The sequence below is a fragment of the Lepisosteus platostomus genome, chromosome 17 (genome assembly GCF_059453375.1).
Source record: "Lepisosteus platostomus isolate fLepPlt1 chromosome 17, fLepPlt1.hap1, whole genome shotgun sequence".
In the NCBI taxonomy this organism is placed as follows: domain Eukaryota; kingdom Metazoa; phylum Chordata; class Actinopteri; order Semionotiformes; family Lepisosteidae; genus Lepisosteus; species Lepisosteus platostomus.
In genome coordinates this window covers 13,888,502-13,904,733 of record NC_142627.1, presented here as the reverse complement: position 1 = coordinate 13,904,733, position 16,232 = coordinate 13,888,502, and the positions used below count along the sequence as shown (strand labels likewise).

Genomic DNA, 16,232 nt, shown 5'->3' with positions numbered 1-16,232 from the left:
AACTTTATGTAAGAGTGCGCAGCAAGGCTGAAACAGGTTCAGTGCAGTTACAGCGCATGGAACTGGCAAAATGCAGCGGACAGGAATTCCCGTTTGTCTTTGAAACCGATGGCAATGTCAGAATACCAAAGTCATGGGTTGGACAATGAACATACCTGTGCATTTTTTTTTTATCAGTGCCGTTTGTACTGCACTGACTGAGGTAAGTGCATGATCAGTCCCAGCCCTTTAGTCAATCTCCTGTGCAACGGTGCCTTTAAATACGCACACACCAATAGAATTAATTCCATTGACAATAATATCATTCCTTTGTTAACAGACTTTAGAGTTTGTGCCCTATTTTGAGTTATTTTTGAATAAAATTGGTAAAGAAACAAATAAGAGAAATTACAGAGAACTATTTTACTCCGAAATTAAATAGGACCCATAACTAATGGATAGCTCGTGGTTGAGAGACTGGAGTTTATACTACATCAAGCCCACGCAAACCCAGCTTCAGGAGTAAGAGGAGCACGTCTGCGTACTTTGAATTTTGTTTTTCAAGACTTCTCGCAGTCGAATCTTATGTGTTTCTCGTATCTAAGAATTCAAAAAAAGGCGCTAATTTAGGATTTCGGCTCACGTGTCCCGTTTCCACACTGTTTCCACGCCCCTCCCTTTAATAAAAAAGAAAATACGTCACAGCTTGGAGGAGGTTGTTTGTCTTACGCCGTGGGTGTGTGGGGAAGTGACTCTCATTACTTTGAGTGTAGTGGGAGTGGAATTCCCCTCCCTCCCCCTTTCTTAATTCGGGAGGTAGTTGGATAACCTTTTAAAAAAGGACATGGAGGAACAAGTCTTGCTTATCTGAAAGAGAGGGGTTCTTTACACTTGAAAGAACAGTCTTAAGTGTATTTCTGAGCCGGTGTCTGGTGGGGGGAAAAAGTGGAATATGTAGCTCGTCTCATTTCGCAAACGCAGGAGATACAGACAAGATAAACTCGCTGTTTGCGCCGCCCTGTTTCTAAAGGGAGAGAAGACACGTTGGCTTTTTTAATCTACGTTTGCTGCCCTGGGAATGGGAGTGAGGAAAAAAATACATGGATTTTCTTATACTGAGTCACGAGAAATACCTTTTTTTTTAATGCAGCGAAGGCGATCGTAACCAGCAACTATAACCTCAGTCACCACCTCTAAGCGCTCCTCCGGTAATAACATATGCCACAGGTTTGTTAGGTGGGGATGGGGGGGACTCTTATTTTCTTCTCTGTTGGTTTATGGACTGGATTAATATCACCAAAACAGATTGAGAAGCCGCTGGGGGCTCTTTAGGGATTTAAGTCCTGTTTCATTTAGGTACATTTTGTCTCTGCATTCCGATAAAAACGGGTTTAGCTGAAGTCTGTAAAGCTCGATTTCTTACTGCGATGGTTTTAAGGCCGATAAAGAGTACTAAAGTCGCGTTTTTACCTTTCGGAATACGAATTGTTTGAAGGGTGTTGTTTTGAATTGTAATACAATTTATTATTATTTTTTAAACTACAGGTTTTCATGGACCGAGAAAAATGTAGTGCGTGAGGCTTCATAGCGTGGCTTGACACCTGCGGGGTGCAGACTTGCACAGATCAGACAGAATTTCGGGGTTCCTTGCGTCAGAGGACGTTTTGTGTTTTGGAATGGGCGTCGGATGAGTACGAAACATCGTATGTAATGTGAAGTCTTGGGCAGCAATGTTTTTTTTTAAAGAAACGCGTTTTCTTTTTTTTAAGCATATGTAACGAATGAATACTTTTTTTTTCACGGCGTAAAAGTGTCTCGAGAAACACGTTTCGAAAACGTTTTAAATGTTACCTTTTCCTCTAACTGTAGGTTCAGTGAGCGCTGCACTGTGGCTTTTAATTCTTTTTCTTTTGCGTTCTTCTTTCCGTGACCTCGGAAATAGCGGTTTAAGCACACACACACACCGCTAACACGTAGCTGTGAATGTTCTCGTTTGTACGGCAGCTAATCTGAACTGACGCTGTAATTATCAGTGCTTTATTTTCTTGCTTGGGCACCATCAGGATGAGTTATTTAGGCGTAGGCTCATATAGAAATCAATATTTATTGAAATCAAGATAATTCAAGGATGATTTCTCAAAGATATAATTCGACAGGCGGGTAGAAGGCTTTTTAAAATAAATTGACAAACACGATCTGTAACTACTCGTTTCAGTAGATTAGAAGTTTTCTGCGGGGAACAAAAATGGAAAATACTTTTTTTTCCGTCTAGCCGAATAATTGTATTATGTACATATAACTATCAGCCTTTTGATTAAGTAACTACTGCGAATCATATACATGTATCAAATAACTTAAAGACGCTTGTCAGGAGCTCAACTAAAATCCATGTTATCAGTAGTTGTCCGGTAAGAACAGCTGTACTTTCTATACAGATGTAAACATTTTTGAAGAAATGTAAATCAATATTGGCTTTGGATTCTTTACAACGCTAGAATGAAAAACAACAACAACAGCTTAGTGTTCTTCTAGTTCCAGTTCACAAATACATTTTAACTTATTACAGTATTAATATTCACATCCCCATAATTACCGCTGCGTGCTGAGAACCCATTACTCTGAATGGTGTTCCTTATAAGGTGCATGGATATGCATATGATATAGATGACAGGTTTATTATTAGACAGTTTTGCACAAGTCGTGGACAGCCGCAGGTTAACAATTTAAATATTACAGATGTGTGTTAGTCATTCAGTTACGTTTCTACTCTGATACGCAAAAATGCACTCGTGAATGTCTTAGATCTTAGTCTTAGACCACCACTAAGCGACGTGTTTCCTACTGTATGTGCTGCTCTTGAGTTGTCTCGTATGCCGCTTTGTTCAGCGTTTTCTTTAAAGGATGAAACACCGGCGCTGTGTAACGTGTTTAATTTAGTGAGATAAATTAGGCTTTTCAGGCCTTGGGCTTTCACACATCAGTACGGTAATTCCTGCTTACATGACTAAATAAAGCAAACGACAGTGAACATATAAAATGTTTTTATGACTTCAAGCTGCGTTTAAAAGTGACAGTTAAATGTTTCCAAAATAAAGGTTTTGGGATTATCCTTGATAGTTTTTCCACATTGTCTTTTGTTGGTGGAGCATTTTTCCCACGTGCTACCTAAAATGAAATTGCAGCTGCTATCCCACAGGTGTTTATAGATCTTTAATCATTATTTTTCTAATTTTAGCTTGGTATTTTGAAATAGGTCGACTTTTGAAAGGATTGCATTGTTGTTTTTGGCACAAGACCTCTGTGTTTTAATGTTTGTCATATGCAAGTGAAGTCACTTGAACGAAAATAAGAACAGCTTAGCTTCCTCTGTGGTTAATAAATTTTCCTCTTATCCTTAAGTATCACGAGGAGAATATGGACTGTGGCTGTAGGTTTTTGAAGTTGTACTGGTCAGTGCTTTATCATGGAAGGACTTCAGATGTGGCACAAAGTTCAAGGAAACAGCCAGTTCATTTTTTTTCCTCCTGTTCTTGAAATATAATCGTAAACTTAAATGACACTACTTCACAGTGTAGATGCTGTTTATCCTAAATGTGCAGATTCTAGCAACGGATGCTTTTTCAATGTCTTCAGCAATGGGGCATGTTTGTGGTTTAAATTGGTTCATTATTGTCAAATTATAAATGAAATGTTACCTCACCAAGCTGAAAAGAGTCTAAATCGATCTGCAACAATTTTTTGGCAATACCAGTTGCGTTCTGATTCATGCACCAGTCTGAAAAGATAGCATTAGGCCATAATGCTTTTTTCCCCCATGCAGTATCAATTTGGGTTTATTCACAGTGACATTTTATTGTGGAAAATTAAGCTGAATTCCTGCTTAGACTATTAAAAGATCATTCCTTCAGAAACAAATTAGTGGCCTTTTCCTAGAACCTAGAACACGCCTTCATTCTCGATCCACATGTGGGGCTGTGCTGTTGGCAGTCATATTTTATACCACAGAAGGTATGAGGGGAAATGGGTTGCCCACACAGATTTTATTTATTATGTTTTCTTTTTTAAATTGGTGCTTTACTGGGAGATGTTTGCTTTAAATATGCACTCAAATCTAAAGTAAATTAGCAAATTGTACAATGTTAAACTTGGTTACCATTGTCTGTTTAGCAGTAACAATGCATTTAGACCTGCTGGAGCGTGGTGGTTGGTTACATTATACTGTAGCTATTGCTGGATATCTTGATAAAGGCACGATTTAGAAGGGCAAGTGACAATACTTAGCTTCTGCTGCTGAGACAGGTTTCGTTTTCAGTCTTAAAATAATATGCTAGAAGTGCAGCAAAAATTATAGGTTCTTTTATATACACTAGTAAACGCATCTTTTTTTTGCAGTAACATGTTTAGAATGAACCAGGCTATAGAATTTCTTGCAAGGTAGTGCATGATTTCCTGTGCGCTGTTGTTGCTGTGTAGTGTTCCATACATTGTCCCTTCTTGGGCTTTAGGTCCATCTTGAAGAGAACTCTTTGGTAGAGTAGTTCCTCTTTATAATTACAGTTCCTTTATGGTGACTCTTTGTCCTTTGTCCAGTGACTGAAAGATCTGAAATGGTTGTTGTGATAGAGTTTCTGTTTAGAAAAGAGATTGTCAGGAACAGTCATTAAAGTCTCTTCAAGTAAACTTCAGTCTTCCAAAAAAAAAAACAAGTAGCTGTTTTGTTGGTTTTTTTGCTGGAGAGAATTAATGTCCAATTTTGTGCAATCCTTATTTTCAGCAAATTGTTTAGAAAAGTAATGTGTAAATACTGTTGGTTTTTTGTTTAGGTGAGTTGTGTGGTACAAGCTTTCATATCCTAGGTTACAAATAGCAAGTTTTGTTTAGAAAAACTTTAGAGGTTTTGTTTAGAGGCCTAGTTATTCAGTTGTTCAGCTAGGTAAAAAAAAAACCAATGGTGACGACTAGATATTTTATTTATGTAAGAATGCTGTTCCATGGTTACTCAGTTTCAGTTGTAGATAGCTCAAATTGCAAGTTATATCCATTTTGTTTGATTAGTGATTTGCTGTGACTCCTGCTTGCAGAGAGTCATGACTTTATTGCTTTTTGACACTGTGCATTTTATTGAGTGCCAGACAGTTTTTTTTTTAGACTATTCTGGATTGTGGGTTCCAGGATTAGGTCTCTTTAATATAGATCCTCCTCTGCATCTGTACTATCAGATATAGGTAACAGGAACCACAACTTCTACATTCACTCACCAAGCCTGTTACTAATTTACTTCCAACTTGCATCAGTGTACAAAATAAATGCTGCATGAAGTCAGCAGATTCAAATGTCTCCGATATAACACGGTATAGCATTCAGGTCGTTAGAATCAAAGTTTGGCCTGCCATTTGTTTTAGGATTGGCCCCAACAAGGCTCTTTTGAAGATATTTTTATTTGCAACCTGGACTTGAACATATACAGTACACAGAAGTGGGGCTGCATATGAGAGGAGGCCACTTGACCCATTGTGCTTGTTTAACATGCCTACTCTTTTTCTGGTCATTGCAGGTCATTATTGGCATTGTTAGTAGTTGGCAGTTGTCTGATCTGACCTACGTAGTGCTATCCTGAAAAATCTGAAATCATAATTGATGGATTAATAAAAATGTCTTTGCAAGGTGGTATCGGACTTCTTATTCAGGTTTGTGAAAATAACTCAAAGTTCATTTTAAAGATTTTGTAAGACTTCTTTATATGGTTTATTAGATATGAAAACTGTGTACTGTGATTTTTCAAACACTCAACACTTAACACTTAAGGTTGTAAAGTAGAGCAGTGCTTGATGTGATGCCAGAACCTAATGCCTGTAATGTAACCAGTAACTTTTTCCAAAACCCTGTGGAAAGTGACCCCTAATAACCTTGGTTCTGTTGACCGAGAGACAAAACTTTAGAATTCATGTAATCTACTGTTGTAGTTACCATAAATTTAAACAACTTTTAGACGACCTCTTAACCATCTAGTGCATTTTAATTGAAAGGCCTTTAAAATTAATATAGTCTTGGATGCTTCGGTACTGTTGATCTATTTGTGAAAAGCTCAAAGTTCCATACCAGACAGGAGCAGTGCTTCACTGGGACAAAATTCTAAATTAATACTGAAAGGGGCTTCTGAGAACATTCTCCAGTAGACTATAAATGCTTCCTGAGACGCTTGCAGAACGTTATGGAACGAAATGGAAGTCCCCCTTTGGTTTGGGCATGAAGCTACTTGTTAGCTTACAGTTGAACATGAAGCATTAACATGATCTGATAACTTCACAGTTTCCAATTTGCAACGCCTGTTTTTTTCCAAAAATAAGTATGAGGCATCCTTCCTACCTTTCAGAATCTTAGCTTGCAGTTTCATGTTCTGAGTAAAATCTTACTATCCAAATTGTTCAAGAATGTTTTTGAAAGTTCAAAAGAAATTCAGATTTGTTTAAAAACTTTATTATAATCAGCATTTTAAGCTCATATGATTAAAATTTAATTTTGTGATCATTTGAGGTCAACTATTTTCTCTTATTATTTATTTATCAAATAAACATGACTAATTTTCATGCAGGCCTAAAATGTGTTGTATGTTTTGTGTTGTGGTAGTGCTCATGCAATATTTTAAAGACAGGATCATTAGCAGCTGTGCAATGCATGACAGCATAATTTAGAGGAAAGCATCTTCTTTTGCATTTTAATAGGCCCCAAAGGAAAGTTGTTTTCATTACTGAGGCATTGCAAAACATTTTTAAAGAACCCTGCCTGCAAGTCCCGTTTAATATCATTTGAGGAAAGCGTATTGCAACAACTTATCAAGTAAAACCTGCAAATGCATTTAGTAGGTGTAGTTTTCAAGATGGTATAGAAGACCCTAACCCCCAAATCAAGGGATGTTTATATTAAAATTGTGCAATTGTACATTAGTAAGCCCTTATTTAAATACCATGTACATTTTTGTCACTTTACAAAACTCTGTTGCAGTTCTAGAATCAGTCCAGAGAAGAGCAACCAGATATATTCTGGGTCTTGGAAAAAATGTCATGTATTGACCAGCTAAAACTAAACTTTTTTTTAGCCTCATACAGAGAAAACTACAAGGGCACCTTGTCTTCAGAGTCGTCCCTGTGGACATTTAGTACCTGGTGAAACGTGAATGAGAGATTGTATATGGAAGCTACACGGAAGTGCATTTAAATATTAGAACAGGGCTCACTTCTTTACAAAGGGTCATGGCAGTGCAGAATACCCAGTATGGAGTACGGATACCCAGCCATGTCGAAGCTGAAACCCTCACTTAACTACTACCTACCAAATTGGCTTCTCTCATTTGTTAAATTGATGTTTTTAACCCTGTGATTCTCATTACAGGTACAAACACATCAGCGTATCATGGCATCCCTGCCTAGGTGGTCTGTGTTTAAAGCAGACATCATCCATGAAACTGAATCCATCATTAAAGGGCAAAGAGCCCATTTGTCCTTAAACAGTGCTTAAGCTTGTCTTGTCAGCAGTCTTCTTCATAAACGTTGCTGGGGAAAAAAACAACAACAACAACTTGGCAGCCGTACTGTAGCACTGTAGGTTTGACTACCTTTACTTGCATCACTTTATTTAATAAGTTCATTTTTTATGCCCTGTTCCTGCCTTTTAGTTTGTGACTAAAGGCAGATACTCTAATCATTCTAACACATTTTCAGGGTGGCAGCTTCTCGACAGAAATTCTCTGTCAGTTCCAGAGCCTGTTTTAGTAATAGTCCATAATTTGATAGTGACACAGTGGGTTGCAGCCTCACCCATTATCAGCAGTGAAGGGTGTGTATGGGGGGCTCTGTGTGGATGCCAGACTTTCTGGCTGAGCTACAGTATCAAAGAAAAATATAACCTGGTTTCTACGAAGTTGAAAAGAAGAACTGATTGTCAAGCTACTATTATACATGCAGACCTGCAGGATATTTGTATATATATGGTCTTTGTAATGTCAATAATTATGTTACAACTCAGAGATTTTATACTTTAAAACAACTGTAAATGTCTGAATACTGCAGAGGAAAGAATGATTTGAAATCGATGTGGCATTCAGAGAGGTACAGTTAGGTTAATGCAGCACACAGAGCTGGAGCGCGATCTCCTTGACTCGCTGAACCAAGGACAAGTCCTGACTGCTGTTCATTTACTGCAGGAAGGCTGTCATTGCTAGCTCTGCTCTTTATATAAAAATCAGGCTGAGTGGCCTGGTTTTTTTTCTTTTAAGGACATGTCTTGTGGATTACATTTTTCAAAGGGATCAACTATCTAGCGGTTCCTTGGCATTTTGTTAAGCATTTCATGTTGCCTTACTAGACATTATGCAGGTATATGCAGAGGCAGCATATTGGCAACAAGTGAGATTGTACCATATGAAAGGCGATATAAGTAACATTCTCGAGACTCCTAGTTTTGTAGGAAGGGAAGACCCGAACTCGGTTTACATTCAGATCTGACAAACCAAAGGCACTGCACCAGTAAGGCCTAAACTTAAATTGAAAGGTTGTGATCTTCTGGAAGTGTTTCACTCTTTTTTCTGGTCAGACCACCTCCGTTTCTCTTAGGATCTCCTGGAAATGGTCTTTTTTTGCCAGTGTTGTTTATTTCAAATACAGGGTTGAAAGTGTGTGACTGTCTTGCCGTCTACATTTCTTACTCCCTAGATTTATGCGTATTTACAGTCTCTTATGTTTACGTGAAGAAGCCATACTTTGATTTAAAAGCCTTAATGTTATGTTTAGACTGTTGTCTGTTGTGAGCTCTAAAGCATTTAAAATTCTTAAAAGGAAAATGTTTTAGCTTCTGTGCTGTTGGCACCAGTTATGAATGTAGTGTTAATCATTAACTTTGAAGAATGTTACTATGGAGTCTCTTGTTTTTTCTGATTACAGAATTAACTCGTTGACGGTGTCTCTGAATTTCTGTTAAAACTGGCAGAACTGAAATGAATAGTTATTTTCTAACCTTTATCAGTGTTCATGACATTATGTGAACTTTTAATTAACCCATCATGAATCATGCAGAGGACACCAGAGTTGTTTGCAAAAGTGAGAAACTAGAACCGCGTTCTAGTGATTATAAGCAAGGGATTTTGTTAAATGTTCATCAGGAGTGGGAATAAGTATTTGGTACCGGAGTCAAAAAGGTTTAATGTTTTGTAGCGAAAGGAAAAAATGGTCTACTGAATTAATGATAAAGCTGCCAAGCCATTCTGAACAAAGGTTGTTCTGTGTGTGCTTAAGAGGTTAGTAGAAGCCTAAAAAGGACACAGACAGGCCTTGAGAGTTACATCCACACTTTCTCTTAAATGTTAGGTTTAGTACAGTAGGTGATCTAGAGATTGCATTCTGTAGTCTTATCCAGTTTCTCAAGACCCTTCTCTTCTGGCTGTTAAACTGAGACTTTAACAAGTCTTTTTTTTTTTTAAAAGCACTGTTTAACACAAGCCAACCTTTTTTTTTCCCCATGTTACTGACCTGAATTCCTTTTGCGTATCTCTTTCCAGGTTGTAAGGACCTGAATGTTCTCGCATTTCACCAGTGTGGCCCCACAGAATGGGTTAATGTAAAGCCAATCCAGTCAGAGCCACAGGCAGACTTTTGGACGGGAATGACACACTTCAGAAACCCATCCGTTTTGTGACCAGGTTCTACAAAGGTAAAGGTATTTTTTTTTTCCAGATAAAAAATGTTTTGCCAGTCTGTGCTTTAATTTTGCATCTATAACCCATTCAACTAACAAAAAGTTTCTCTGTAACATGATAAAGGTCTTGTTCCTACTGTTCTGTGCCAAGTAAATAAAGAGAATCATTTTGCACAGTTTCATTTTTTATGACAAGATTTCACTTGTCATCTGTTTACTGCATCATGTACTGTACTTTGTGGTTGTTTCTCATCCAATAACAAATCTGAAAAACCTTAGAATACTGGCAGAGGCAATGGGAATTTGCAATTAGTCAGTTTTATTGATGCATGTGAGTTGTCTGCAAGTCAGTGTTAAGTCCAGACAATCACTGAGTCACCCAGGCTTTTACAGGTGGAACAGAGAGTAAATGCATGGGATAGGTAAGAGATTAGGGGTTAGGGGCACTGAACTCATCTAAGAGAAATCTTACCTGAATAAGACCTTTGTCCTCATTATGCTTGCGTATGTCGCACAATTCCTGGCTTTGCTTTTTATTAAATCTCTAGAAAAATAAAAACTAAATAGGCTTCTTTTTAATATGGAAACAGCGCTGCTCCTTAAACTAGCTCTTGTAATTCAACATTTGTAGCTTACTTTTTTTGTAGAGAACTTACTCACAGCAGATTTGCTGGTCAGTGGTTATCTTGTTCAAATGACTTTATGGTGCCCATCCTGTAGTCTTTAATATATTTGTTGGTCTTTTCTATGCAGTGCCTGATGGATGATGTTTGTTTCATTCACAGTTTAGTTTTAAAGACTGATAAAACAAAAGTCAAGTAAGCCTTCTTAATCTACATACTAGAGTGAAATATAAGTGCACTGCCTCAGTGTTTTTATAAAGATAGTTGATCACATTTGGACAAGTACTGCTTTGTAATATTGTAGTGTGTGTTGGGCATGAAGAGGCTTTGCACAGGTGTAGGAAAGTAATATTTCCCAATTTGACAACTTGGACACTCCCTGCTTCTTTACAACTCGCACAGGGGATTTTATCAACACGGAATCCCTTCCCACCTTTCCATTTGTTGGCTTTAGTGCATCCCAGCAACTTGCTTTCTGTTGGCAGCCCAATAAACAGCTTCATATTGCGCCCCATAATTGGTGTCATGAGTGTCTGGAACAGACAGCACATGATGTCTATTAAAGCTCTGACAATGTCTGACAGAAAAAGTGCATGCTCATTCCAAAGACCCCAAACTGTAGGCTGAAAGCAGCCAGTTACACCACAGGTTCAGCCTTAAGAGAAGCATGCAGAGCTGGAGCTCATCTGGTCTCATTCCTTTTGTTAAAATGTGTCAAAGCTAACTGCTCTTGCTGTTGCTCTTCCTCAGGTAACAGAAATGACCGGTTCTTGGAGGAAGGTGAAAGTGCTGGGGATTATGATGACGGTGAATTTCTTCATTTACATCGTGGTGGAAGTGTCCAGGAGTGGAAGCCATGAGAAAGATCTAAACCACAGAGTTCGTATTCCCGATAAAGTGTTTTGGAAAAAAATAGTTGCCCTTGATGCCTATTGGAACAGGGAGCAGCAGAGACTGGACCTTTTACACAACCCCATCCTTGCTGTTCTAAATGGCAGCAACAGTAGTTTGAAGGACGGTATGTACAACTCTAGCCATCTGAACTCCTGCGACCCGGACATCGGGGTCATGACCCATGTGAAGGATTACAACTCTCTGCCGGAGCGTTTCAAAGACTTCCTCCTGTTTATGAAGTGCAGGACCTATCCCATGGTGGTGAACCAGCCACACAAGTGCAAAGACAAGCCTTTCCTTTTGCTAGCTGTTAAATCCCTGGCACCTCACTTTGACAGGAGGCAAGCCATCCGAGAGTCTTGGGGAAAGACTGGTAAGCTGGAAAACTTCACGGTGGCCACTGTGTTTTTGCTGGGCAATGCTTCCGCGGAGGATCACTTCCCTGATTTATCTGAAATGCTGCAGTATGAGAGTAGGATGCATGGAGATCTCCTGATTTGGGATTACAGGGATTCGTTTTTTAACTTGACTATTAAGGAGGTTCTGTTCCTCGAATGGGTCAGTCAGTTCTGCTCTGAGGTGAAGTTTGTGTTTAAAGGCGATGACGATGTTTTTGTCAACACCTATCGCATTCTGGAGTACTTAAAGAACATGCAGGAACAGAAAGCCAAAGATTTATTTATAGGGGATGTCATCATGAATGCCGGGCCTCATCGAGACAAGAAGTTAAAGTATTTTATTCCAGAGAGCATGTTCGTTGGGCCCTACCCTCCTTACGCAGGTGGAGGTGGCTTTCTCTACTCTGGAAGCCTGGCGTTGAGACTGTACAATATATCCCAACAAGTATCGCTGTATCCCATAGATGATGTCTACACAGGCATGTGCCTTAAGAAGCTTGGCCTTGTTCCAGAGAAGCACAAAGGTTTTAAGACTTTTGATATTGAAGACAAGTACAGAAACAACCCCTGTGCTTATAAAAGTCTAATGCTCGTGCACAGCAGAACTCCTCAAGAAATGATCAAAATCTGGACATGGCTGAAGGACCCAGAACTGAACTGTCACTGAGATGTAATGTATTTGGGTTGGGGGGCAGGGTTGGCAGCTGAATTTTGCAGTTTAGTCTGCAACTAATTTTCTTCTTGACATCCAAAGGCGCATAGGAAATGTGGCCCCAAACTACTGTGTGTATGTCCAGGAAGGAAATGAGGACAAAGATGCTTTCTTTTGGTACAAATTTGGAAATCTGGTTATAGCTTCACAATCACCAGTCTCTGCCAGGAATCAGTCTCTTGTGGCTAATCTAATTTGTTCCCTTATTTGGTTAACCATAGAGCTATTTATGAACTAGTTGAAAAGAATGCATGCATTTTTTTCCTAATAAAGTTGTAGGATTTTTCTTGTGGGGAGAAGTATCAGCAGAGAATTTAAGTGGGGTATCTAAATAAAATCACCCTGTCACAGGGTACTGAAGTAGTTGTTGGCTAGGGTTCTCGCAGTATATGGGTTAATGTCTGTGCAAGAGAACTGCTGGGAATGCATTTTGGCTTTATTCCCCATGGGCCAGTTTTCCCACTTGTACCACTTGGAGGACCAAATCATTCTGGAGCTGCTCAGAGTAGAGGTAATGAGCATTTATGCCATTTGTATTACTTTGTAGAACCAGAGGAATCTTAATAATGAAAAGAATGTCTGAAGTAGTTCTGTCGTTTGTTATACATGAGCAGTCTTTGTTTTGTACATTTTTTAAATAACTAATTTATCACCAGTGGTCTGTTTTATTGATTCAATCCAGATTTGTCATGTAACCCTGAGTGCTTGAAACTTCTGCACCTCTGATTAATAAAGGATTTTGTTTTTTTCAGTGCTGAAGTTCTAATGAGAAAGGGTTGGATATGTTTGGAAAGAAAGTGGCATCACTTGTCAAGTATCATTTTTGCAGCTTTAAAGTATAAGACCCTCATGAACAAGTCATGAAGTTTTTTTGTAAACAGAATTGACAGTTTTTTGCCTTTTTGAGCCACATAAACACTATTAGAACACTGTGCACTTGCCACATTCAAGCTGTTACAGACTGTTCTTCCTCTAAGCACCCATCTCATTTTCCTAGGGACTCAAACATGAACCTTAAAGCACTGGAAATCAAAATAGGTGTTGCATAATCTTACAGGGTGCAACATTACCTGGGTCTTATTGGAATCCAAAAACAGAAAGGATTTGAGATCTTGGCATTTATACCTGCTCAAATTCAGTGCAAAGTGATGGATGACTTTTCGAAAACAAAGTGCAGTTGAGATGCCTGTTTTCAGAATGTTTTCCGACTTATTCTTTTTATAGAATAGGTATTAGGGGCGGAGCGGTGGCTCTGTGGCTAAGGATCTGCGCCTGTGACTGGAAGGTTGCCGGTTCAAATCCTACTAAATCCTACGGCAGAGGAATCCTACTCCGTTGGGCCCCTGAGCAAGGCCCTTAACCCTAACTGCTCCAGGGGCGCCGTACAATGGCAGACACTGCGCTCTGACCCCAAGCTTCTCTCCCTGTCAATGTGTCTGTGTCTCCATGGAGAAAAGCTGGGGTATGCGAAAAGACGAATTCCTAATGCAAGAAATTGTATAGGGCTAATAAAGAAACATTACATTACATTAACATTACATTACATTATTATGACGGAAATCGCCCTTCTCCCCACAAATTATTTGTTCCGAAGGTTGAGCGAGGGTCAAATTTAGAAAAACTGGGGCTGGGGGTCAGTGACTCATATGGTTTAGTTTCTCATTGCACAAGATGGTGCTCCTCTTTCTCTTTTTTTAGAGATCACACATAAGTGTGATGCTCTTAAATTGTAAATGAAGCGAGGCTGTACCGACTACAGCGACAGCCTGAATGAAGTGCACCTTGGGTTTGATTTCCAATCATCCAGCATCCTAACAGGTTACAATACAGTGAAGGAGGGGTGAGGTGCAATTGAACTCTCTCTGTGTTTCAAAAGGGTGGAGTCGTTCATGTGCCGGCAGCTGCCTAGTGAAGGAAGATGGCTGCTTAAAATGCCATTCCATCGGATACGCTCTGATCCGTTGACATGTTTGGAGGGAAAAGCAGAGCACACTACACAATACACAGTATATTCTATGCCGTCAAGGATTCAGCTATGAAATAAAAACAGTCCATCTGTGGCTGCATACCTCCGTTGCAGTATTGTATATTATAGTGGACCAGGACAGCTTCTTTAGCATTTTCGTTATTTTGTAAAATGTGCTGCTCTCTTGGTATTTATTCAGATATTTTACACTGGCTTCAGTGCTGTAAGAATAGTTAAATGCAGATTATTTGACTCTATTATGTAACTGTTAATAGTATGATAACTTCTTTATCATGAACACCCTTTTTTGTTCAGAATAAAACTGAAAAATCTTCTGTGAAAAGTGAAAAGAAATGTATTCTATGATTACACCATTAAATTATTGCAATATTTTAAACTGTCAGAATTTCTACACCTCTTATTAGACAGTAGATCTTTTTGCTTTATCTTATCGGAACTTTATCAGTTTTTGATTTTATCAACTAGCAGTATTTTTATTAACATAGATGCACTGAAACTTCATAGGCATCCCATATCATTCCAGGACATTGTCAGTGTTTCACTTCCTGCATCACACACCTTTTTAACTAAAAAAAGCTTTCAATTTGGAACCAATATGCCTTGAATGGTATTTTTTATATAACAGTTTTCCTGTTACGTTTTAAAAAATACATCATTAATGAAGTTGGGGAACTTAAACTATATTTTGAGTAAACATGCTTGAAGAATGTTGACATAAGTTTGAAGGAGAACAGCAACAACTTTGGACAATGTCATTTAAGCATTTCCAGCTGCTGTTTTTGTCTCTGTGTAAATGGAAAATTTTCTAGATTTAATTTTCCCTTCACCATTCGCTTTTTGTGCCTTTATACGGGGGAGATGAAGAATTATCAAATGAAAAGTTGTCTTTCGTTCTCTTCATGTCTCCCTGTTGAACTATGTGGATGTGTTGGACTTGATTCTCTTTGCACTCCTTACGTGTGTAGTAGCTTCCGTGCATTTCTTTACAACCCATGTCACCTGCTGAGCGTAGCAGGGTCCAATTGCACAAACTAACACGGGTATATAGATGTGAACCAAAGGTGACATTTTGTGGTGATTATAGTACCGTAATTCTCCATTTAAGACACTTGACTGCACTGCCTTACATTTTTTTAGAAGTCTATTTCCACTTTCCAAAATAGTTGACTTTGTCAGCGTTCTGGTTTTTGTTTAAGAAGTGCCTGCTGTTATTTATTGCTAAAAGTCCTAGTGCCTTCCGTGTCTTTATTTTTGCTTCATCTGAAACTGTATATATTTCATTTGTACTCCTTTTGTCAAATCTGAGTGTACTGTGTTTGTGAAAAAATTGCTGAAGCACATAGTAATATTTCTGATTTTGTAAATGTGAATGTGTGAAATTAATAAAGTTTATTTAAATGTTCTCTGCACTATTTTCAAAATACCATGCATTGGGATTATTTGCAAAATTTCACCTTAATGTGATTTGTATGTGTTACATGTGCTGTCTTCTGGATTAAAGAGAAAACCATTGGACATTTGAATAGTTTTTTATTTATGCAGGCGGTCACTGGGATCTCTTTAAACTGTAATTATAAAACCTTGCAGCCTCAACTTTTGGATTTTAACTATCTTTGAATTAGTGATAATATTGCAGCCATTTATGTTTTCGGGCTTGTAGGAAATTATTCCACTTTTTTTTACATTTATACTGAACTACATCCTTTCAATGTAGTTTTACTGAAACAACTGAATCTCATCAACCATTTTACAGACTGGACAAAGTGCAGATATAGAGAATTGCACCTTAAAAAGCTCATTTTTTGGGAACTTGGTTCTTGTTTGCTATAGCTGTTTCTAAGACTGGAGCACTGGTGTTGGCAACTTTAAGCCACTCATTTGTTATTCTACTTACATACTCTCTCACCCGCGTGTTCATTTACAGAACAGCTTGGGTGTTGGTAGTACACTTT

At 38.5% G+C, this 16,232-nt stretch overlaps 1 protein-coding gene across 4 annotated transcripts; it reads left to right on the top strand.

The window, feature by feature from the left end:
• Positions 1-710: 710 nt before the first annotated feature.
• Positions 711-15,682, top strand: LOC148646195 (N-acetyllactosaminide beta-1,3-N-acetylglucosaminyltransferase 2-like). Of its 4 annotated transcripts, none has more exons than XM_088609627.1 (3): positions 711-1,187; positions 9,530-9,681; positions 11,040-15,682. In XM_088609627.1, the coding sequence occupies exon 3, from the start codon at positions 11,049-11,051 to the stop codon at positions 12,246-12,248; it is 1,200 nt and encodes a 399-aa protein (XP_088465753.1). In that variant the 5' UTR covers positions 711-1,187; positions 9,530-9,681; positions 11,040-11,048; the 3' UTR covers positions 12,249-15,682. The 4 variants fall into 4 exon arrangements, with proteins under 4 accessions (XP_088465753.1, XP_088465754.1, XP_088465756.1 ...); XM_088609628.1 differs by having other exon boundaries at positions 711-1,206; XM_088609630.1 differs by lacking the exon at positions 711-1,187 and adding an exon at positions 1,260-1,682.
• The last annotated feature ends 550 nt before the right edge of the window (positions 15,683-16,232 follow it).

Bases quoted from the DNA above. Each gene is read 5' to 3' on its own strand.
- LOC148646195 (XM_088609627.1), top strand. From the start codon at position 11,049: ATGACCGGTTCTTGGAGGAAGGTGAAAGTGCTGGGGATTATGATGACG.